The 24,152-nt window shown below is 48.4% G+C and overlaps 1 protein-coding gene across 5 annotated transcripts in view; it reads right to left on the bottom strand.

The window, feature by feature from the left end:
• Window positions 1-5,575: 5,575 nt before the first annotated feature.
• The window catches only part of CLIP2 (CAP-Gly domain containing linker protein 2), an 85,404-nt gene continuing 66,827 nt past the window's right edge, over window positions 5,576-24,152 (bottom strand). For 3 of the 5 annotated variants that reach the window (XM_053556857.1, XM_053556860.1, XM_053556858.1), the window contains 7 exons: window positions 22,493-22,550; window positions 18,735-18,818; window positions 17,680-17,836; window positions 13,946-14,105; window positions 12,488-12,673; window positions 12,097-12,159; window positions 5,576-7,555 (listed from right to left, as the gene is read on the bottom strand). In XM_053556857.1, the coding sequence (XP_053412832.1) occupies window positions 7,544-7,555; window positions 12,097-12,159; window positions 12,488-12,673; window positions 13,946-14,105; window positions 17,680-17,836; window positions 18,735-18,818; window positions 22,493-22,550 (720 nt within the window). In that variant the 3' untranslated portion in view covers window positions 5,576-7,543. Of the gene's footprint in view, window positions 7,556-12,096; window positions 12,160-12,487; window positions 12,674-13,945; window positions 14,106-17,679; window positions 17,837-18,734; window positions 18,819-22,492; window positions 22,551-24,152 lie in introns of those variants that run through there. The other 2 variants (XM_053556859.1, XR_008373376.1) reach the window with 2 other exon arrangements.

Below are 24,152 nucleotides of genomic sequence, written 5' to 3'. Positions count from 1 at the left end.
TAATATTTTTGTGATTTACTGAATGTAAGTTATACCTTGACAAAAAGGAAAAACAAAAACTTATTGTGAAATAGTCCAAACATCCAAAAAAATCATAAAGAATTACAGTTCAAAAGAACACTTTAAAAACAAGGCTACCAATTCCATCGAAATCTTAGGTATAAAGTTTCTTTTCCCTGCATCCCCCAACTCCATCCCATCCCAGATAACCTTCGATCTGAAATTGGAATTTATTATCATTTCCATGATTATTATGTTGGAAAGTTGGGAAAGGTTGCGTCATATTTCTTCTAATCTAAACTGCAAGTCCTCATTACTTTTTCCTTCTATTTGAAATTTTAAGGTCAGCTTATTAAGTTCAGTGGTGAAAGTCATCAGAGGAATATTCTCCTGGAAATTGTTTATTCTTAGACAAAAAAGGGTAGAAAATCAAAGCTCTCTCCATTTGGCCACAGGCTCACCCGTTGGTGCATTGTCACTGTGTCTCTTTCTGGGTCAGCAGGATTGTTGTCTGGACCATGCTCCTCCTCCTCCATCCCCCAAGTCATCAGCGTCCTGGAACAAAGACTCTACCTCCACTCTGTTTGCAGTGTCCTCCGAGAACTGAACATGAGGTGTGTCAAGATCACAATCTGTGCTGAGCCTTTTCCCCCCTTTTTCTAGGCAAAGAAGCGAGAGAAGGAGATGAATGGTGTGGAGGGAGTGGAGGAGGTGACCGTCGTGATGGAGAATTGCACAGGCTGATGCGTTTATGGGCGCAACCCCGCGGCCCTGAGCCAGGCACTGCGCCTGGAGGGGCCAGAGCTTCCAGGGAAAGTAAACCTGTAGGGGCAGCTTCGAGGTGACACTGCTGCCCCTCGGACGGCAGCAGTACAGAGCTCTGGACTGGTATTAAGAAGGGGCCTCCGCACAAACTCAAATTCCCTGAGCCTCAAGAAATGGTGGAAAAGTTGAACAAGTACCTTTCCTAGGAGTTCTGGGCTGAAGTCCTCATGCTGAGCTTTCTGTCCTGGTGGAGCATTTATGACGGTATATGGCCAAACTTAAGTCATGTGCCTGAAGCCAGGGTTTCTTCCCCTCCAGAAATGATGGTTCAGTTGTGAGGCAACCCTCTAGTAAGGCATTGCAAAAGTTACTGGATTTGGTTTAATAAAAGTTCAAATAAAAAATAAAAAAATTTAAAAAAAGATCACAATCTGTTTCAAATTGTTGAGTCCCACTTCCTTTATTTTTTCCTGCTTATTGTTCTTTGCTTTCTGTTCTCATTTTTTTTTTTTTTTTTTGAGACAGGGTCTCACTCTGTTGCCCAGGCTAGAGTGCTATGACATTAGTCCAGCTCACAGGAACCTCAAACTCTTGGGTTCAAGCAATCCTCCTGCCTCAGCCTCCTAAGTAGCTGGGACTATAAATGTCGAGCACAATGCCTGGATAATTTTTTTGTTGTATTATTATTATTATTATTATTGAGACAGAGCCTCATTCTGTTCCATCATCACCATCATTATTATTATTGTTGAGATAGAGTCTCACTCTGTTTCCTGGGTAGAATATTTTTCATGTTTAGTAGAGATGGGGTCTCGCTCTTGCTCAGGCTGGTCTCTCAACTCCTGAGCTCAAAAGATCCTCCTGCTTTGGCCTCCCATGTGCTAGGATTACAGGTGTGAGCCACTGTGTTTGGCCTACTCATTTCTTTTGAAATTTACAAGAGTCCTGCATCAAACTTGGTCTTCCAACTGCAGAAATTGTTGCTTACCATCAGCATGCTATGAAATCACCGCTTGTTGGCTCCTGTTGCTTATCTTTTTTTTTTATTTCTTGTCTTCCCCCTTCTGGTTTGTATTTGATTTGTTATTTCATGTCATTTCTCTTGCACAGTTGACACTAAAGATCAGCCCCACCTTGGGGGTTCTTCTGCCTATAATGCTTACAATTTAAAAATGTCTGAGACGTCCTTGTCTTCTAGATTTTCCTGGGAGAATATTTCATAAATGAGTGCTTCATCTGGGTATTTTTCACTGTGTGGAAATTTGAGCAGGGTCTGGACAGTTTTGCCATTTTCTTCAGCCTCAGATACCACAATCATGGTGAAGCTGAGTAGTAATACCAGATAACGATACTCTAGACCAGGCATCCTCAAACTTTTTAAACAGGGGGCCAGTTCACTGTCCCTCAGACCATTGGAGGGCCGGACTATAGTTAAAAAAAAAAAAAAAACAAAAAAACCAACTATGAACAAATTCCTATGCACACTGCACATATCTTATTTTGAAGTAAAGAAACAAAACGGGAACAAATACAATCACACCGCCTCATGTGGCCCGCGGGCTGCAGTTTGAGGACCCCTGCTCTAGACTCTCTCTTCATCCGTCCCTTAATTAACCTCCTCCCAGTACAGCGGTGCTGCTGGAGAGAAAGAACAGGAACAGGCAGGCGTCCAAAGCCAAGGCTGAGCCTGCTCCCTATGGTCACTGTTGACCCCTTGTAACTTTTAAAGCAAGTGACATGCAATTCATTTGTCCCTGCCCAGCCCTCCACTCCTCTGCTGCCAGTGCAGTTGCTCCAACAGTTCTTGATGCATTTTCCCTCCTTTATGCTGTTAATGTGACAAATTGCTCTAATTGATTTTTTCCTTCTAAAATTATCTGAACCAACAAAAATATTCACATATTACCATTTCATAAAGAGTCCTGATAACAGTTTGTTAATATTAACAAATTACACTCCTAATCATGCTGGTACACAGTGGAAACCACAGCAAACAACATCAGTTTCTTTTTAAATAAACTTATTGAGGTGAAGTGCACATGACAAAATTAATCATTTCAGAGAGGCACTCAGTGGTAAATAGTATAATACATTCACAATGTTATATAACCACCATGTCTACCTAGTTCCGACGAATTTCCATCACCCCAAAGTAAACCCCATGACCACTAAGCAATTTCTCCCTATTTCTTCTTCCCCTCGGCCCCTGGCAACCAGCAATCAGCCTTCTGCCTCCACAGATCCATCCATTCTGGGCACTTCATATGAATATCCAGACATACATACATTATGTGACCTTTTATGTCTGGCTTCTTTCCACTTTAGCATGATGCTTTGGTGGTTTATCCACAATGGAGCATGTATCAGTATTTCATTTCTTTTTGTGGCCAAGTAATGTTCCATTATGTGGATATACAACATCGTATCCATTCATCTGTTGCCTGGACATTTGTATTGTTTCCACTTTTTGGCTGTTTTGATCCTATAGCTATCAGTATTTATTTTCTTTTAACCTATGGAGAAGGAAATTATCACTGAAATGCTGTGAACATTTATGTACAAGCTTTTGTATAGACATGTTTTATCCGGAGCATACCTAGGACTAAAACTCTGCTGAGTCACATGATAACTCTGTTTAACATTTTGAGGAACTGCAAAACTTCTACAAAGCAGCTGCACCATTTTACATTCCCACCAGCAGTATATGAGAATTCCAATTTCTCCACATCCTTGTCAACACTTGTAACTGCCTGTCTTACAATTTTAGCCATCTTGGTGCATCTTAAGGCTTTGACTTGCACTTCCCTAATGACTAGTGACATGTGTTTATTGGTTATTTGTATAACTTCTCTGGAGAAATGCGTATTCAGATCCTCTGCACATTTCAAAATAGGGCTATTTGCACTCTGGAAAGCCAAGGCAGGTGGCTTGCCTGAGCTCACCGATTCAAGAACAGCCTGGGCCAGAGCAAGACCCTGTCTCTAAAAATAGCCAGGCATTGTGGCCGTCACCTGTAGTCCCAGCTACTTAGAAGGCTGAGGCAAGAGAATCACTTGAGCCAAAGAGTTTGAGGTTGCTGCGAGCTGTGATGCCATACCACTCTATGGAGGGCAACAAAGTGAGACTCTGTCTCAAAAAAAAAAATTGAGCTATTTTTCTTGTTATTGTTGAGTTAAAAGAATTCCTTACAGGGGTGGCGCCTGTGGCTCAGTTGGTAGGGCGCTGGCCCCATATACCGAGGGTAGCGGGTTCAAACCCAGCCCCTGCCAAACTGCACTAAAAAAACAGCTACTTGGGAGGTTCAGGCAAGAGAATCCCTTCAGGAGTTGTGAGCTGTGAGCTGTGTGACGCCACGGCACTCTACCAAGGGCAATAAAGTGAGAGTGTCTCAACCAAAAAAAAAAAAAAAAAGAGAGAAAAAAAAGAATTTCTTACATAAATCTGGATACCCCCTGAGGGGCTGTAGCTGTGTACCTTCCCCACGAAGGGCCCCCCATTCTCTTCCAGGTTCTTTCCTTCCACCCTGGAAAGCCTTGCCCTCCAGCCCCCACTGCCTCTGACAGGCCTGCCTACTCCTCACCCTCCCTCCCCACACCAGCAGCCTCGGTTCCACAGCTGTCAGCATGGGCATGCATAGGTGGGGACCTCACTCTTCTCTGACCCCATGCCCCTGGCATGGAGTTCCCACTGAAGGCCAAAGGGGCGAGGAAGTGCTCTAACCTCAGTCACCACATGCTGGTCAGGGTGACTCAGGCAACCCAGGGCCTTTGCTCCAGTGAAAGGAACGTCAAGGTAAGTCTTGAGAGGAAAGAATCCTGCTTGCAGAAGCTCTTTGCATTTCAAAATACTCATAAGGTAAGTTCTGGAAGGACAGAGACCATTTATATTCCAAGCAGCAGAAGCCCAGAGAGTAGGGTGCTGTTTAAATCTATTCTAGATCTGTCTTGAGATGGAGACTGTGACCACTGTTTTCTTCTTTTTTTGAGGCAGAGTCTCATTATGTCACCCTCGGCAGAGTGCCGTGGCGTCACAGCTCTTTGGGCTCAAGCGATTCTCTTGCCTAAGCCTCCCCAGTAGCTGGGACTACAGGCACTCGCCATAACACCCGGCTATTTTTTTGTTGTTTAGCAGGCCCAGGCTGGGTTCGAACCCACCAGCCCTGGTGCATGTGGAAGGCGCCCTAACCACTGAGCTATGGGTGCCGAGCCTGGGACCACTGTTTTCCATCTGTCCACCCCAGACTCACTCTGGGCCCTCTCTATCTATCCATGTCAGAAGAGGGCGGCAGGAGGCAGTGGGGAGAGAGGGGCAGTAAGGGCTCTTCAGAGTCCCTTGTAGGTTCCCTCAGCCCTGTCCATGTCCAAGTTCCCCCTTAAACTGTCCCACTGTTCCCTCAGCTGTTCACACAGCTCCCAGGAGAGGGCATGTAGCTTTGACACATTTAGCCTCCCAGGGAGGGGACCTCCCCTGCAAAGCCCGTTTGACTGAAAGGCTCAGTGGGAGACAGGATCTGCTCATGTAGGGGGAAGATGTTCTCAGATTCATCCAACAAGCGTGAGTTAGCTGATCTGAGACTCACACCTCTCAGCTCCAAATGCAAACTCAGAGGATGTTCTCTCTGGACCTGCTCTGGCTGCCTGTGGGTCCCTGCAGCCCTTGCTAATGTTCCCATGGAATCTCTCAGCTCCAGCCCCTGCAAGGCCCTCATCTGCCTGAGCAGGAATCAGGTGGCAGCAAACAGCACAGTCAGGGACCACTTCCTGGCACAAGGTGCCCAAGAGCTGGGAGAGGCTGGGGAGAAAGAACCCAAGGCGCCATGAAGAGCAGACGACTGCAGGGGTCCTGGACCCCAGTCACAAGCTTTATTGTCCCGAGTGAGCACAGACTCGCCACACTTCAACAATTCCACTGTGGGGAGGGGAAGGGGCAGGAAGGACTTGGGGAGGGGCATGGCTGAGCCATGTCCAGGTGACCACCCGAGCAGGCTGAGAGGCCCACAGAGGCAGATGCTCTCGGGGAAATCGCTTCTAGGACACCTGCTACGCGCAAGCCCATGCCCTGGGGCTCGCCCCTCCTGGTGCCCTGCAGTGGGGGCCTTTGGCTGTTAGTAGACTAATCAGTGCCTCCTGTGGGTGAGGCAGAGCTGCCAGATTTTGCTGGAAAGAGCAGTATTTGGCTCTGGGTTAGGCCACTAAAGCATTGTTTCTAGGCTGCTGTTAATAGAACTGCATGCGAGAGCTACCGAAAGCCAAAAGGGAGTGGGAAGGAGGCTGGTGGGACCTGCTGTCCCCAAGATGGGCTGCGTTTAGGCAAGGACGTGTGTGCTACCTACCTGTACCAGGCAGCACTCACAGGTGACCTGGGCTGTTGCTCTGAACTGTACTTCCACCCCGTGCACTACGAGACAGGCAGAATGGGGCACCTAGGCCCCTGGCAAGGGTCCCTACTAGATACTCTCCCTGAGCTGCAGGAGAGTGGGAGCCCCCCTGTGCTAATGCTGAGGGACCAGGTGGTGGGCAATCTGTGGCCCCATGAGAAGTGGGGGATGCCGTGAGGGGAAGACAGGGAGGCTGTTTGAGTTTCCTCACTCCCAACACCCCTATGGTTCCTTCCCTGGCTATAGGAATGTGTGTTCTGAAGAGTGTGCAAGGCACACACACCCCTGCATGCCTGGCTGCGTGTCTCTGGGAGTGCATGTGCACAATGAAGTTGTGGGAATGTCTACAGGGTCTGTGGGCAAAGTCCTGCCAGGCCTGGGCCTTAGTCCTGAAGCCAAACACGCATGTGTCTGTGTGGCCTCAGTATGGTTAACTGCAAACGCTCCCTCCCACACGGCCATGTGTGTACCATGGTCCCTCTGTGTGTATATGTACAGGGTGTGTACACCGGGGTCTATGTGGAGGTATTTGCAGGTGGGAGGCCCAGTTCTGGAACATCCAGCCAGTCCAGGGGACCCCACATTACTGACCTTTGTCAAAACACACCTGGAGCCCTCACTCTGGGCTCCACTGTGGCCGCCCCTGCCCCCAACCCCAAGCCGGGTTTGTCCAAGGTCATGAGGGTAAGGGGAAGAGCTCCCAGACTTCCCTCGACTGTGACTCCTGGCCTAAGTGAACACCGTCTGCAGTTTGGAGGTGTGAGTTGGTGCTGGAGTGGGGGAAGAAAGATCTCTTCCCCCACCCCCAACACTTTGAACCGGGGGGCCTAGCTCAAAGTACAGGCTGAGGGGAGCTTGTACCACTGTTTGAAAAAGGCTCAGTGTGTGGGACAAGAAGCCCTGGGGGACTGTCTTGGCCTGAGAAGGGGCTGTGGAAACCCCACCTGGCTCTCAAAGACTGGACTTCCCTCTTCAATGCCTACAAGTAAGCTGGGCCTCCCGTCCCCTCTGAGGTCTGAAGGGAACCTGAGGGAGAAGGGGAAGAAGGGCAGGGCAGGGAAGCACTCAGGGCGCTAAGATGGTCCTTGGGGCAGCTTCTGGGCAGAGGGGCCCGGCTGGGTCACCTCTGCCACTGCAAACTCTGGAAGCTGCTATGTGTCCAGGTTTAAGGCCCTGGCCTGCTCCGGACTGTACCGCTCTGTAGAAGGCTCTGCTTGAGGAAGCTTCCTGGTCTGGCAGGGGATTGGGGTGGGGGATTTTCCACGGGGGCAAGTACGTTATTGTTACAAACACTGTCTCGTCTCCAAAGCGACAGTCCTAGCCCCTTCCTGGAGGGGGTGCCATTGGGCAGCTGGGCAGGGCTCTGGTATGGACTGGGCCGCTCCATGGTGTCCCTCAACGTCAGTGCTTGTCCTAGAGAGAGCAAGGGCTTGGTCAGCAAGTTCTCGAAGAGCCTTGGGGGGTCAATCTCAGGGTTGCTGGGAGGACAGAGCCACACTAGCTGCAGATCCAACTCCCAGGGTACCTTGGTACAGGGTGGCTGCTCTGCCCATGCCACCCTGCCCGCCCTGGCCCCTATAGCTGAAGCCTCCCTCCTCTGTAGCCAGAGCCTCCAACCTGCCCCAGGCCTATCGTGGCTCCCCTCCTCCCCTGCCCTCTCTTGCACTGGGCTCCCTGCTTCCCTGCAGGCCTGGCCCTAGGTGAGATGGAAGGAAGAGGAGGAAGCAGGTTCCTCCCTCTGCTCCAGCCTCACCTGCCCCAGGCCATACAGCAAGCTGGGGGCAGGCTGGCTCCCTGGCAGCGAGTGCTTATAATACCGGAGGTGAATGCTAGGTGTGTCAGTCAATGCAGGAGAGTGTAAGGTGAGGTAGGGGTCACCTGGCACCCTCTTAATGACAGCCAAGCAAAGCTACAACCAGCATGGGAGCACCTAGGCTCATGAGGGTCTGGAAAACCCATTTTCACCCACAACTTTGTGAAATGTAGAATTTACAGAGATGGCTTAAAGAAGGGAGAAAGTGCTTATGTTTGAAATATCCCATGGCGGAAAAATACAAAGCAAAAATTGAACACAAGTATACTATCTATGACATTAAAATATTAACAGATCAGCTACTTTGCAACCATCTCAGTGAAGACTGGTGCAGGCAAGAGGTGGATACTGAAGTTTTGATGAGAAGCAAGGAATTCATATGGCCTTTATGTCTATCTCCACAAACTGCTTGTCAGGGGAAAAAAACAGTAGCTGCACAGTGGAGAATCAGACAACACTTTGGCCAGGTGATCACAAATGAGGGGCAGATGGACATGAAGGCCCAGCTGTGATACCCTGAGAAGGACTGAAGTAGTCCTACCCAAAACGCATAACCTGACCTCATCATGAGGAACCAGACAAAGCTCAACAAGGATTCTTCTACTAAAAAAGCAAGCTGGAGGCCAGGTGTGGTGACTCACACCTGTTATCCTAGCACTCTGGGAGGCTAAGATGGGTGGATTGCTTGAGTTCAGGAGTTCGAGCCTGAGCCAGAGCGAGACCTTGTCTCTAAAAAAATAGTCATGCGTTTTGGCAGTTGCCTGTCGTCCCAGCCTCTTGGGAGGCTGAGGCAAGAAATCACTTAAGTCCAAGAGTTTGAGGTTGCTGTGAGTTGTGATGCTACAGCACTCTACTGAGGGCGACACAGTGAGACTCTGTCTCAAACAAACAAACAAACAAACAAACAAAAAAAAAATAATAAAAAAAATAAACCAAGCTGGTGTGGGCACAATGGCTCACACCTAGCACTCTGGTGGGAGGCCGAGATGGGTGGATCACCTGAGCTCAGGAGTTGGAGACCAGACTGAGCAAGATTGAGATCCTGTCTCTAAAAAAAATAAAAACAAACTAGCCAGGTGTTATGGCAGGTGCCTGTAGTCCCAGCTACTTAGGAGGCTGAGCCAAAAGGATTGCCTCAACCCAGGAGTTTGAGGTTGTTATGAGTTATAACACCATGGCACTCTACTAGGGGGTGACAAAGTAAGACTCTGTTTCAAAAAAAAAAAAAGGCAAGCTTGGCACAGTGGCTCACACCTCTAATCCCAGCACTTTGGCAGGCCAAGGTGGGAGGATTGCTGGAGGCCAGGAGTTTGAGACCAGCCTGGGCATTGTAGCAAGACGCTATCTCTGTAAAAGATAATAAAATGAGGCAGGCATGGTGGCACACACCTGTAGTCCACGCTGTTCAGGAGGCTGAGCAGGAAGATTACTCAAGCCCAGAAGTCTGAGGTTACAGTGAGCCACGATGACTCCACTGCACTCTAGCCTGGGCAAAAAACCAAAAGACAAAACGAAAGAGAGAGGACTTTTATGTCAAAAATGTCAGTATCACAAAAGTCAAAGAGAAATTGAGGAAATGTTCCAGATCAAACGAAAGAGACATAGTGACTAAATACATTAAGATGACTTAATGCGGGGCGGCGCCTGTGGCTCAGTCAGTAAGGCACCGGCCCCATATACCGAGGGTGACGGGTTCAAACCCGGCCCCGGCCAAACTGCAACCAAAAAATAGCTGGGTGTTGTGGCGGGCGCCTGTAGTCCCAGCTGCTCGGGAGGCTGAGGCAAGAGAATCGCTTAAGCCCAGGAGTTGGAGGTTGCTGTGAGCTGTGTGATGCCACGGCACTCTACTGAGGGCCATAAAGTAAAACTCTGTCTCTACAAAAAAAAAAAAAAAAAAAGATGACTTAATGCTAGACTGGATCTTATACTGAGAAAAAGGAGTCACAGAAACACTGTTGGGCAAGCTGAGGAAAGTGGAGTTTGGAGAGTCAATTAGATAAAAGTCTTATCTAGATGTTACGCTCACTGAGGTTGGTAACTACTGTGGTTATGTAAAATCATGTCCTGTGCTCAAGAAATACAGACTGAAGTGTTTAGGGTCAGGATACATGCGATCATACTCAAATGGTTCAGAAAAAGTTGTATACATTACAACACATACACCTACGTGGAGAGGGCAAAGGATAAAGTGAATGGACAACATGTAAACAACACGGTATGCAGCAAACAGCCTGTAAATGTTCTGTGCGCTGTTGTTCTTCTGGCAATTTTTTGTAAGTTTGAAATTATTTTTCTTTTTTTTTTTTTTTGAGACAGATTTTCACTCTGTTGCCCTGGGTTGAGTGCATTATAGCTCATAGCAACCTTAAACTCTTGGGATCAAGTGATCTTCCTGCCTCAGCTCCCGAGTAGCTGGGACTACAGGTGCCCGCCACAACAACTGGCTAGTTTTTCTATGTTTAGTAGATACAGGGTCTTGCTCTTGCTGAAGCTGGTCTTGTACTCCTGAGTTCAAGCAATCCACCCACTTCAGCCTCCCAAAGTGCTAGGATTATAGGTATAAGCTACCATGCCCGGTTGAAATTATTTCTAAATAAAAAGCACATATGCCTCTGCATACATATATTATAATAATGACTCTTATTATTTGCAGTAGTTATGTTCTGCAATGTCAGCATGAACACTGCATTATGAAACACTGAACCATCACTCCTAATGAAAATTAACAGGGTTGGCTCGGTGCCTGTGGCTCAAACGGCTAAGGCGCCAGCCACATACACCTGAGCTGGGAGGTTCAAATCCAGCCCAGGCCCACCAAACAACGACGGCTGTGACCAAAAAAGATAGCCGGGCGTTGTGGCAGGTGCCTGTAGTCCCAGCTACTTGGGAGGCAGAGGCAAGAGAATCACTTGAGCCCAGGAGCTGGAGGCTGCTGCGAGCTGTGACGACATGGCACTCTACCCAGGGCAACAGCTTGAAGCTCTGTCTCAAAAAAAAAAAAAAAAAGAAAATAACAGGGTTATTTTGCTAAATGTGAGCCTCTAATCACATTTTTGTCAACTGATCAAAACACAACCTTGGCCAACAGCATGGTAGCCCATGCTTGAATGAAGCTTACCTACCACACAGATTTTCTCTGTCAAGTCCATCATAGTGCACCTGTGCTTACAAATATTACACAGCACTTCAGCACTATACCTCAGGGCCAAGTTAAACAGCAAAATCACCAACAAGAAAAAAAAGCACAAAAATATGCACACATGGCACTAAATAGACCATGTTTATGGTCTGACCCATGAAAAGGAAACTTGTTTACAGTGTGAGACCTCAAACAAGGAGGCAGAGCATTGCCTTGTTCAACTTCAAGTGGGAGTGCACACCAGACAGTTCAAGTTATTCACCTGTGTGTTTGCAAATGACCATGAAAATGCTGAGAGTACTGATTTGGGGATTACAAATAACTTTAGTGAGTATACACATAGACACTCACATACATACACATGTAAATGCCCAGGAAAGTTTGGGAAGGAGACCGCTTAGAGGTCACCAGCGTTCCTGGGCCAGGTCATTTCTGAGGAGAAGAGCTACTGGTTAGCAGTTTCTTCTTTATAACTTTTGGATTTTTTCCAGAAGTTTCCACATAGGCATTGCTACAGTTCAGATGTCTGGCTGAGTTTTTTTTCTTATTAGTTACCTCAAAAACTGGTTAAAAAGAGCCTGGCACCCTCCTCTTTCTCTCCCCTCGCTATGTGACCTCTGCACACACCAGCTCCCCTTTGCCTGCTTCCATGCATGGGTCAGAGCTTCCCAAGGCCCTCGCCAGATGCTCAGTCTTGAACCTTCCAGCCAGCACGAACAAGAGCTTTCTTTATAAATTACCCAGATTCAGGTATTCCTTTACAGGAACACTAAACGACTAAGACAGACATGTAATACTTTACAATAAAGAAGTTTTTAAAGAAGGGAAGGTAATGTGATCCAAAGAGCAGGATGGATACTGATTCAGGTCTGACTACAACAGCCCCCTCCTCAGGTAGCCCTATTGCAAAGTCTTGCACAAGGCATCTTTGTCTTTATTTTTAGTGACTTTTCAGGGTTTTTCCCCAGAGAGGTGTGCTGTGCGGAGTGGGGCACGCCTTACCTCCTGTTTGTGGGCTTTGTCTTGCTGGTGGATGCCATTTGTAGAACTAGAATTGGCGATGGTCTGCAAGAGTCATCAGGAGAGGCTGAGTGAGGTATGCCAGGCAGCAGTTCCTGGTTAGCCCACTAGATGGCGAAGTTTTCCAGACGGGACTGGTTTGAGCTCTTAACCCCAACCTCTGCAGGCTGGGGCTCCCCGGGAACCCCCAGCACCCAGCTGTCAGTATGACTGCTCAGGGTACAAACATGTACCCCTTGGCCTGGACTCCTCCCCCTTCAGACTGGAACCCCAGGCCAGGGCTCTCTCTCCCACATCCCTATAGCCAGGGTTCCTCAGGGACACTGCCACAATGGCTGCCTCTTGGTCACCAGGCCTGGCCCATGGCTCTCACCTGGGCCCTGTCGGGGCAGCTCCTTATGGCCTCCATGAGCTTCTCCACCTGCTGAGACTGGTCCAGCGCATCCCGCAGTGCCTCCTCAGTGCTCATCAGCTGGTGCTGCAGCCGCAGGAGTTCGGGCGCTGAGGACGGGTCGATGAGGGAATAGCGCCTCTGCTCGGAAAGGGACTTCTCTTTGTCCTGGAGCGATAAGGGAGTAGGAGATTATGTATGCAACGTGCACGGTGTGTGTGAGAGAATGCGTATGGTGGGGGGGGGGTCTTACCTCCAGGCAGGACGGTCTCTGGCCCCACTGCATCTCTAGGTCCAGGCCTGGGCATCACCCTAACATCCCTCAACCTCTCTCCCTCCCCTCAGGGTCCCCTGCCCTGAACTCTCAGGCTGTACCAGAAGCTCCACAATTCCAGGTCCCCCAATTCAGGGCCCTCTCCCTTCTTTCCGTCTTCCATTGCCCCCCACTGTCTTGTAGGGATGCCTTCTCTCTACAGCTGCCCAGCAGAGTGCCCAGAGTGCCACCTGCCTTAGGTGGCTGGTCATCTTCTCCCTCCCACACAAACACAACCCTCCTGGTACTGCCCAGTTCTGCGTGCCCTGACCCTTTACACCAGTGGTTCTCAACCTGTTGGTTGTGACCCCTTTGGGGGTTGAACAACCCTTTCAAAGGGGTCACCTAAATATTGCATATCAGATATTTACATTACGATTCATAACAGTAGCAACATTAGTTATAAAGTAGCAATGAAAATAATTTTATGGTAGGGGGTCACCACAACATGAGGAACTGTATTAAAGGGTCACGGCATTAGGAAGGTTGAGAACCACTGCTCTACACAAACTTCCTTCTCACAGAGCCTGCCTCCCTGTGGGTGGTTTGACCCAGCTACCACAAGTTCCCCAAGATTCCCCATGGACTGGGCATGGTGCAGGGGATGCTCACATGAACTTGACCAACCTGTGCCCTGTGGGGCTAAGTCTGAGTCCAGCAGTCCACCTCCCATGTGGTTCTGGGAACGACTGAGGGGGTATCTGTTCAGAACTCCCCAGTGCCCATCAGTCCCAGGGCTGAGTCTTTTCCTGGGTCATTCTCAGACTTACGTGAGGACCACAGAAGGTGTTGGAACCAAACCCCTGTGGCCAGACATGCTGGGACTTGAAGGATGGCAGGGCAGCTAGCCCAGTGACACTGTACCCACGGTCTGGGTGGGCAGCCAGTGAGGCCCCTTAGCCCTGAACCCTGAGGGCCAGAGGCCTGCAGCCCCAGACTGCACTGCAGCTGACCACAACATCTGCAAAGGGGCTTCCCAGGGCCCCTCCACCTCCTGCTTGTGGTCCTAGGGCATTTTAAATCTTGTGACTTGATTGTCCCTAGGGTCACTCCAGGAGGTCACCAGTCTTGAAGGCTTGACTGCAGGGCAGCCCTAGCCCTGCCTTGGCACCTCCCACCCCACGTACCAGCCCTGTCAGCTTTTCTCGCAGGCCACGGATGTCATCCTTGAGTTTCTGCTCTTTGATCCGCCACTCAGCCTTGTGCACCTCACGGCTCAGGTCCCTCTCGGGCCCTGGGGAATGACGATTGGCTTCCAGCAGCAACACACGCAGTTCGTTCAGGCTCCTGGGGGAAGAATACAGTTGGCCACTTGACCCTCCAACTCCTACACTCCAGCAATTTACCAAGTGCCTAGGGACTAATCACCCCAGGGAGACACTGGAGTTAGCACCTGTGCCACAAGGGGCCACAGTGGAAACAATCTGACTACAGCCCAAGAGAGGCCTGGTAATGGGGCAGTCCAGAGGACTCTTCCTAAAAGTTTTTTTTTTTTTTTTAAAAGAATATATTTGTTTAATCAAAAAATTAAAAAAAAAAAAACAAAACCCAGGGGCGGCGCCTGTGGCTCAGTGAGTAGGGTGCTGGCCCCATATGCCGAGGGTGGCGGGTTCGGACCCAGCCCCGGCCAAACTGCAACAGAAAAATAGCCGGGCGTTGTGGTGCGCGCCTGTAGTCCCAGCTGCTTGGGAGGCTGAGGCAAGAGAATTGCGTAAGCCCAAGAGTTAGAGGTTGCTGTGAGCCGTGTGACGCCATGGCACTCTACCCGAGGGCGGTACAGTGAGACTCTGTCTCTACAAAAAACAAAAAAAACAAAAAAATCCCAAAACATTCACCTAGGAGATGTTATGTGGCAAGACATTTTAAATGCCTGATGTCAGATGGGTTATATTTCCCATGTCAACTCTTAATCAACTGAAAGTAGCTTCCCGGAGCATTGTGATAAGTAAAGTTCTGAGGCCACATTTGGCGCTGCACAAAAGAGCGCAGTGACGGATCAGCAATGCCACCATGGGAACAGATGGAGCACACACAACCCTTCCACGCCTTTTCCTTGCCTGCATCCACCATCAAAGAGGGGAAAACTCCCCTACTAGCTGGCCCTGGCAGTTGTTAACAGTGGAAATCTTCTGGCACAACCCCTCTTTCTTCTGTTATGAATGTGATGGCTGGAGTTTCAACAGCTACCTCGTAATCATGAGGGAGAGACAAGGAGAACCACGAAAGTGTTAGCAGTGAGAGACTGAGCCGCCAAACCAAGTGCCAATCACCGCTACCTGCAGATTTCTTGTTATGTAGGGAGAGGAAATCTCCACTAGTTTAATCTGCTCTTTGATGGATATTACATTACTGTCACTAAAGCATTCCTGGTTGAGCCCCCACTCCTAACTCTCAGCATCTTGGGAATATGGGGGAGTCCCCTGTGGCCTGTAGCAATCAAGAAAGGTTTCAAGGAAGAGGTGGACTCTGAGCTAAGTCTGGAAGAATAGGCTGAACTTAAAGAAATGACCAAAAAGAAGAAGGTATTCCAGAAGGTAGGAAATCACATGGGTGATGCGAGCTGGAGGAAGGAATGAGGGATGCGGAAACGTTGCTGAGGATAAGGGGGAAAATTTGGACAACTGATTTAAGACCAAAAACTCCAGTGAGTTCTACTGGGACTCAGAGGAGGGGGGATCCCTGTGGCCAGGACAGTGCAGAAAGGCTCCTGGAAGAAGGTGAGAGTGGGCTGAGCAACAAGAATAAAAGTTCCACTTTAGATGGAGATTGGACAGGGAGCAAGTGGGCACCAGTATGGCCTGGCTGCTTTGTTCATGCCGGAGAAGGCACAGGCCACATTGTCCGCAGAGGGCGATGTTGCTCTACAATATTCCCAAATTCACTCATTACATCTGTTTAACCCCTTGTTGCGTAGGGCATCTTCTAGAGAGGTGCTAGATTTGAAGCAGAGGAATTCTCCCTTCCTCAGGAAGGGAGCACAGGGGAGGAGACAGCATTTCCTCCACAAAACGATGCTTCAAAGAGAGTCCTTTAACTCAGGGCCAGAAACATAAAGCTTACAGGGCTGGTGACAATGTCTAGAAGGAGATGAGAGACTGGGGACCCAGAGGGCCCCCATCAGAGGGGTAGGGGCAAATGGCTAGTGGTGCCCATGCTAGAAGTCAGCCCAGTGTGGTCAGATCTTCCAATTTTTTCTGGGAATCTGATGAAATCTTGATTTTATTGACATTTTCAGCCTTTTACATGCTAGTCTCATTTCTGTAACCTTCATACAGATCATACAAATCACATGTATGGGCTATATTTAGCCCAGTGGTTTTCAAAATATGGTCTAGGGAACCTCTATGAGTTCCCAAGACTTTTTCAGGGGTCTCTGGGTCAAAACTATTGCCAGCATCATAAGAATAAATAATAATAGGGCGGCACCTGTGGCTCAGTGGGTAGGGCGCTGGCCCCATATAACGAGGGTGCCAGGTTCAAACCCGGCCCCAGCCAAGCTGCAACAAAAAAATAGCCGGGCGTTGTGGCAGGCTCCTGTATTCCCGGCTACTCTGGAAGCTGAGGCAAGAGAATCACCTAAGCCCAGGAATTGGAGGTTGCTGCGAGCTATGACGCCACGGCACTCTACCGAGGGCAATAAAGAAAGACTCTGTCTCTAAAAAAAAAAAAAAGAATAAATAATAATAATAAAACTATTTTCATTGTCTTTCTCTTGAGGGTATAATCCTTTCCTGGAACTACACGATACACTAATAATTATCTGAAAAAGATATTAAAATATTCCTTCCTTTTCCAACTATATATCTACCTAAGGTGAGATGTTCCTAATACGCTTCAACCAAAACAACTCACAAACACTGCAGAAGATACAAGAATCCAGTTTTCTCTTATTAGGCACAACATTCAAATTTGCAAAAATGCGAATCAATGCCACTCTTTCTGCAAAATAGTTTGTGTTTTAGAAAATAGTTACCTTTTATCAAAAGCATGTTTTTATATTACATGTGATTGGCTTGTTATTTTAAAATGGATTAACTAAAATTTTCTGTTTTAATTTCTTTCCTTCTTTTTGGGGGGAGTTAAGAGCCTCACTGTTGTCCTGGTTAGAATGAAGGAGCATCACGATAGCTCACTGCATCCTCCAACTCCTGAGCTCAAGCCATCCTCCTGCCTCAGCCTCCTGAGTAGCTGGCACTATAGGCGCTACCACAACACCTGGTTAATTTTCTATTTTTATAGAAATGGGGTCTTGCTCTTGCTCAGGCTGGTCTCAAACTTTTTCTTTTTCTTGAGACAGAGCCTCAAGCTGTTGCCCCAGGTAGAGTGATGTGGCATCACAGCTCACAGCAACCTCCAACTCCCGGGCTCAAGAGATTCTCCTGCCTCCACCTCCACAGGCACCCCCACAACGCCTGGCTGTTTTTTGGTTGCAGCCGTCATTGTCGTTTGGCAGGCGCGGGCTGGATTCGAACCTGCCAACTCAGGTGTATGTGGCTGGCGCCTTAGCCGCTTGAGCCACAGGCACTAAGCCTGGTCTCGAACTCTTAACCTCCCACCTCGGCCTCCCAGAGTGCCAGTTTTAATTTCTAATATGGTCAATGTAGAATAAACAAACAGAAGCTCTTTGAGGATCCTCAATAATTTTTAAGAGTTTAAAGGGGTCCCTGAAACCAAATAGTCTGGAGAGCATTAATCTTTCCTATGAGCTTGGCTAAGACAACCATGCTGAGGCTTTGGAAGCTTCTGTGGAACTGAGCAGAGGACCAGCCACCTGGACCACCAGGTATGTCCCCTCTGCCCCTGGAGAACAAAGGCAGAGGTCACGGGAAAGGAGGGCCAGGCTGTTCCACGCCTGACTCACCGTTCCTTCCGCAGCAGCTCCTGGCTGAGGAGGACCAGCTGGCCAGAGGCATCATGGGTCTTCCGGGACACAGCCTCTAGCTCGGCCTCCAGACGTCGCTTCTCCTTCAGGATGGCGTCCACCTTCTTCTCACCCGACTTGCACTTACTCTCCAGTGCTGGGATGGGCAGGTGGAGACAGGAGGAAGAGGGTTAGGAACATTTGGGAATCTGTCCCAAATGAGGGCTAAGGCCCCAGCAGGACACTGATTTTTCTGGGGAATGTGTGGTTTTAAAAGCTTCATAGGTCTCTGTCCCCCTCAAAGGCAGGCCACAAGGGGCCCGAGAAAATAGCTAGGAAAAGCAGAGCACCCCCCTCCCTGCACAGCAGAAGGCCCTCTGGTGTGGGGTGGGCGCCCTTCCTAGAGGACACCGTATTTACACTACTGTTCAGACAAGGAAAAGCTGCACGTTCACCCTGGCCTTAGAGGAGTTTGAGGTCCAATGACCTTTGTCAGGACCAATTATGCCACATGAATGCAAAGGGGACTGAACGGAAGAGGGGGCGGGGGCTCACGGTCCCAGGAAGGGCTGTCTCATGGACACCTCATTGGCGTTCTTGTCACAAAATCCCAAGTCTAGACCCCTGCCTCTCCCCAGGCTCCCCGTCCTTGATTTTTACTTTTGGCTGTGGCCAACATCCCCCCAATTCTGAAATCAGGCCCTGGCAGTTCTTTTAGGAGCTGGGGGGGAGGTGGTATCAGTGCCCTATAAGAAACCCAAAAGTCATCGAGACCAGCAAGATGGAATTTCAGGACACGGAGGACATATAGTTGGCGCTGGGGAGACAAGCTAGCCATGGGCCTTGATTATGATAGACTGTGGCGGGGGGGGGGACTCCTCTTCCACTCACTGCTGCCCAGGTGCGTGCATGGCACAGGTGACCTGGCCCAGGCTGTTGCCTTCTCACAGCAGGGCTGGGGAGGGTTCCCTGTGCTAATCCCTCCACACTTGCCAGCACACTGGACCACACATCCCCAGTGAGCCCCTGCATCTGCCCTGCGGGAGAAGACTTACCACTTACTTGGGCCCTGAGCATCTCGGTCTGGGATGTCAAGGCTGTCACCTCTTTGTCCCTCTTGTTCAGCTTGTCCTGCAGGCCTAGGGAGAAGGGGAGACATGAGAAGCATCCATGCTCCAGGGCCAACAGTGCAGACCAGCAGGCAAGGCTGTGGCCCTCTTCCAGGAACCCTAAAACAGGGCCACCCTGGGCCTCCATGGTCCAAGTTCTTCCTCAAACCAGCTGTCTCTCTAGGTAACCCACCTTGGAGAAGAGGATCCAACACTGTGGCCTTGGGTAACTTGTCACAGCCTTAGTTTCCTCAAGTGAAAAATGAGGGTAATAATAACAGTGCCCAGGTCACCAGTCTTGTGTGTACAATCCTGGACCCTCCCAACAGCCAAAAAGGAAGGAATACATGAAAAGTGCCTGGTATTTTTATTTTGCTATTTTTTTTTTAAAAAGTTAAACATTTAAAAATATATTTTTAGAGACCAGTGTCTCATTCTTTCACCTGGGCTAGCGTGCAGAGGCGCAATCATAGCTCACTGCAGGCTCAAACTCCTGGGCTCAAGCAATACTCCTATCTCAGCCTTTTGAGTAGCTAAAACTACAGGTGCCTGCCACCACACCCAGATTGTCTTTCTTTTTTTGTGTGTGTGTTTTTTTTGGCTGGGGCTGGGTTTGAACCCACCACCTCTGGCACATGGGACCGGCGCCCTACTCCTTGAGCCACAGGCACCGCCCTGTCTTTCTTTTTTTTTGAGACAGAGTCTCACTATGTTGCCCTCGGTAGAGTGCCATGGCATCACAGCTCACAGCAACCTCAAACTCTCAGGACTCAAGCAATTCTCTTGCCTCAGTCTCCCCTGTAGCTGGGATTATAGGTGCCCGCCACAACATCCAAATTTTTTTTTTTGTTTTTTTGTTTGTTTAGCAAGCTCAGGCTGGGTTACAACCCACCAGCCCCAGTGCATGTGGCAGGTGCCATAAGTGCTGAGCTAAGGGCGCCAAGCCACACACCCAGATACTTTTATGTTTTTAGTAGAGATGAGGTCTCACTCTTGCTCAGGCTAGTCTTGAACTCCTGAGCTCAAGTGATCTTCGCTCCTTGGCCTTCCAAAGTGCTAATAAGGATTAGAAGTGTGAGCCACTGCGCCCAATCCAAATTAAAATTGTTAGAATATTTTTTTAGAGATAGTCCCTCACTTAGCCACCTGGTCTAGAGTGCAGTGGTGCAATCATAGCTCACTGTAGCCTCAAACTCCTGGGCTTAAGCAATTCTCCTGCCTCAGCCTTCCAAGTCACTGGGACTATAGTCTCACACCACTATGACTGGCTAATCTTTAATTTTTTTTGTAGACACAGGATCTTGCTACATTGATCAAACTGGTTTCAAACTACAAGTTAATTTATAAATGTAATTAATACTAATAAAAATACCAACACAATTTTAATTTTTATAGAATTAGATAAGGTGATTCTAAAATTGCTTGGAAAAATGGGCAACAATACTCAAAGGAGTCTTAATTCCTCAAAAAATTAAGCACAGAATTACCATATGAGCTAGCATCCCACTCCGAGGTGTATATCCCAAAGAACTGAAAATGGGGACTCAACAAGTACACACAGACCCACGTGGACAGCAGCACTATTCACAATAGCCAAAAGGTGGAAACAACACAAATGTCCACCAACTGATGAATGGATAAGCAAAACGTAGAATATTATTTGGCCATAAAAAGGAATGAAGCACTGATCCACACTATAATCCTGGATGGAAACATTATGCTAAGTGAAAGACACTAGACATAAAAGGTTACATATGGTGTGACTTCATTATATTAAGGTGCAGAACAGGCAAGTCTGTAGAGATACAAAGTAAACTGAGGCTCAAACTCCTGGGCCTTTTTTTTTATTTAAAAAAAATAAAAAGTGTCCTTCCCTGGGAGAAGAGAGAGGGAAGAGAGAGGGAGACCTCAAGGCAGGATGCATGCAGATTTCAGTGGCTGTCATGGGCTGTGGGGAGAGGAAGATAGAGAGTACTTCTCATCAGTACAAAGTCTCCTTCTGGGGGATGTTTTGGAACTACGCAGAGGTAGTGGCTGCACAACATTTGTGAATGGACCAAATGCCAAAGAATTGTTCACTTTAAAATGATTGTTTTTTAAATATTGTCATTTTAATTAAAAAAAATATATATAGCTATATAGCCGGGCGTTGTGGCGAGCGCCTGTAGTCCCAGCTACTCAGGAGGCTGAGGCAAGAGAATCGCCTAAGCCCAGGAGTTGGAGGTTGCTGTGAGTTGTGTGATGCCATGGCACTCTACCGAGGGCCATAAATTGAGACTCTGTCTCTACAAAAAAAAAAAAAAAAAAAATAGCTGGCTTGGCGCCTGTGGCTCAAGTGGCTAAGGTGCCAGTCACATACACCTGAGCTGGCGGGTTCGAATCCAGCCCAGGTCTGCCAAACAACAATAATGCAACCAAAAAATAGCTGGGCGTGTGGCAGACGCCTGTAGTCCCAACTACTTGGGAGGCAGAGGCAGGAGACTTGCTTGAGCCCAGGAGTGGGAGGTTGCTGTAAGCTATGATCCCACAGCACTCTACCCATGCTGACAGCTTAAGGCTCTGTCTCAAAAAAAAAAAAAAAAAAAAAGAAAAAAAATAGCTGAGGCTTGGTGCAGTGGTTCATGCCTATAATCTCAGCACTTTGGGAGGCTGAGGCAGGAGGATCATTTGAGGCCAGCAGTTTGAGACAGGCCTAGGCAATACACCAAGACCAAGTCTCTGGGAGAAAAAAGACAAACCAGAAAGGAAAACAAAATGTTTGTAATGTCATATATAAAGAGTTTTTCTAAAAATCAACAGAAAGATCAATAACCCAATCAGAAAAAATGGGGCAAAGCAGAAATAGAAACAGAAATACCTCTTAACTTGATTCACATAAGGGAAAGGTTGAGTTTCTACCAGAGCAGGACTGGAGACATTCTACAAGAGTTAATGGGAAACTGGCTAATTCCACAGCACCATCTCCACCTGATGGAAGAGCCTGTACCACAACAGCCTGTACTATTGACAGGGACTGTCTCCAAGATACACTGCTCAACATAAGTATGGGAGGCAAAGTGCCATTTGTGTTACCTCACTGCTTGTACCTGCATAAAATGTTTCTGGAAAGGGGGTATAAAATGGCTAACACTGTGCCTTCATGGAGGGATAGGGAACACTTAGTATACGTCCTTTGAACCACCCGAAGTTTATATCTGTTTTGAAAAATAAAGTCAGACCGGGCGGCACCTGTGGCTCGGTGAGTAGGGCACTGGCCCCACATACTGAGGGTGGCGGGTTCAAACCCGTTCCCAGCCAAATTGCAACAAAAAAATAGCCAGGTGTTGTGGCAGGTGCCTGTGGGCCTAGCTACTTGGGAGGCTGAGGCAAGAGAATCGCTTAAGCCCAAGAGGTGGAAGTTGCTGTGAGCTGTGATGCCACGGTACTCTACCGAGGGTGACAAAGTGAAACTCTGTCTCTAAAAAAAAAAAAAGAAAAGAAAAGAAAGTCATACCAAACAAATAATAAAGTACTTAGCACAATGCCTGGCACCTGACACACGGACCTGTCCCCCTCCTCAATTGCTGGAGTGAACGGCTCACTGCACAGGGAGGCCCCACTCACTACAGGGCAGAGGACACACAACAAAATGTGACCAGCTGGAAGGGAGAACCGGCCAGCCTTTTCCAAGGCCCAGGGTCCCACCCAGCCCAGCGGCCACTTACCCTCCAGAGTTTCCTTCGTCCTGATCGTCTCTTCGGAAATGCTGTTTGACTCAATCACCTGGAAGAAGAGCCCCTGTAAGGGGGATGCTTGCCTTTCCCCTCAGGCCCCCCTGGCCAGCCTAGCCGCTGCACCTTCATGTGCACACCTCTCCCCTACAAAAGGCGGCCTGGGTGACAGACTCAGGGCCCTGATGCCATGGCAGGGGGTGCGTATGTGCACACAGAGGAGGCCTGCTTGCTCCCAGCTCCCCTGAATTCTGCTTGTGCAGCTTCTGGGTGAATATCTCCTACTCCTTCCTTTGTTGAAAACGTGTATTACAGTAAATAAATATCTTCTTCCCTGGGACTCTTACAGAGATTTGTCCTGGGAATCTCTGTCTCCCAGTCTCAGTTTCCCATCCATAAAACAAGTATCTGCTGCCATGGGGTCAGTGTGTGCACAGCGTGCCCGGGGCCACCTCCTGGGGAGACTTCAATAAATCCTAGTTCTTTTTTCTCCAACACTTCTTTTTAAGAATAGACCCAGAAGCCAGAGAAGAAAGGATTAAAAAAAAAAAAAAATCACCCTGGCAAGTATAACCATGAGAAAAGTCAAAAGACAACCAATAGGCTCTCTGCTACTTCTTGGCAGAAGTTTCCAATCTCCTGCCCAAGCTGGTTGTCCTCTCTCTGAGCCTGTGGTCTGCTAAAGTCTAACATTGCAGATCAAGGCAGTACAGGACTGAGCAGTCACCTCCATCATCTTGCTGCTCCTACTTCTGTTCAGACTTCCCAAGCTCTGTTTTAGTCTCCATTGGAATTATCTGGGGCCCCTTGAACATAATTTATACATACTGCAGTGAAGATGAGGCATGCTTTAAAGAGAATTCTTTTTAAAAATTCCGTATTAAAAACACGAGACCCCAAATTCAGTTGTCCCTGGAGCTAGACTTCTGAATCTAGGTAACATAATAGGTCAGAGTGAGGCCCCAGTGTGTGTGTGGAAAATCAAGAGACGAGGACTTCCTGAGGTCACTCCTTAGCCCCAGAGCCCCTGGGTAGGGGGCAACCTCAAGCCTTTGTGCTCCATGCTGTATGGAACTACAGCAGCCAAATCTCCCCTGCTAAGGGGATCCAGGTCTTGGCTGCAGGCCTGTCTCCTCCTGCCCTGAGCAGGGAATCAGGACAGACATGTGCATATATGCTATTTGGGTTTCTTCCTTTTCATTCATCTAAGGATCTGGAGAGGGAGTGCACTTGCTAAAAAATGTCCCCCCCTGTCATCCAATGGGCACAATTTAGGGGCATATGGCACACCTCCTGGGTGAGGGGTACAACTACAACAAGGACCATACCTAACAAATGAAAACACTGCAACCTAATTGTTTGTACCCTCATATTAATCTGAAAAAATAAAATAAAATAAAATAATTAAGTGTCCTTCCCTGGGAAAAGAGAGAGGGAAGCTCTCCCACGGGAGATCACCAGGCACGATGCACGCAGATCTGCTTTTACCCAAAAGGGCATCCTAGACTTAGAACTAAAAACTTACTGCCCATGTGCTCAGTTCTGATTCAAAAAACACTGAGTGCCTTGTCAAGGAACTGTCAGCCTGCTGCTAGCCTTCCCTCCTTCTAAAAGGTGATTTTGGTGTACTGAACACCTCCCATCAACTCCACAG

The sequence above is a fragment of the Nycticebus coucang genome, chromosome 12, assembly GCF_027406575.1.
Source record: "Nycticebus coucang isolate mNycCou1 chromosome 12, mNycCou1.pri, whole genome shotgun sequence".
NCBI lineage: Eukaryota > Metazoa > Chordata > Mammalia > Primates > Lorisidae > Nycticebus > Nycticebus coucang.
This window is presented reverse-complemented; position numbering and strand designations above follow the sequence as displayed.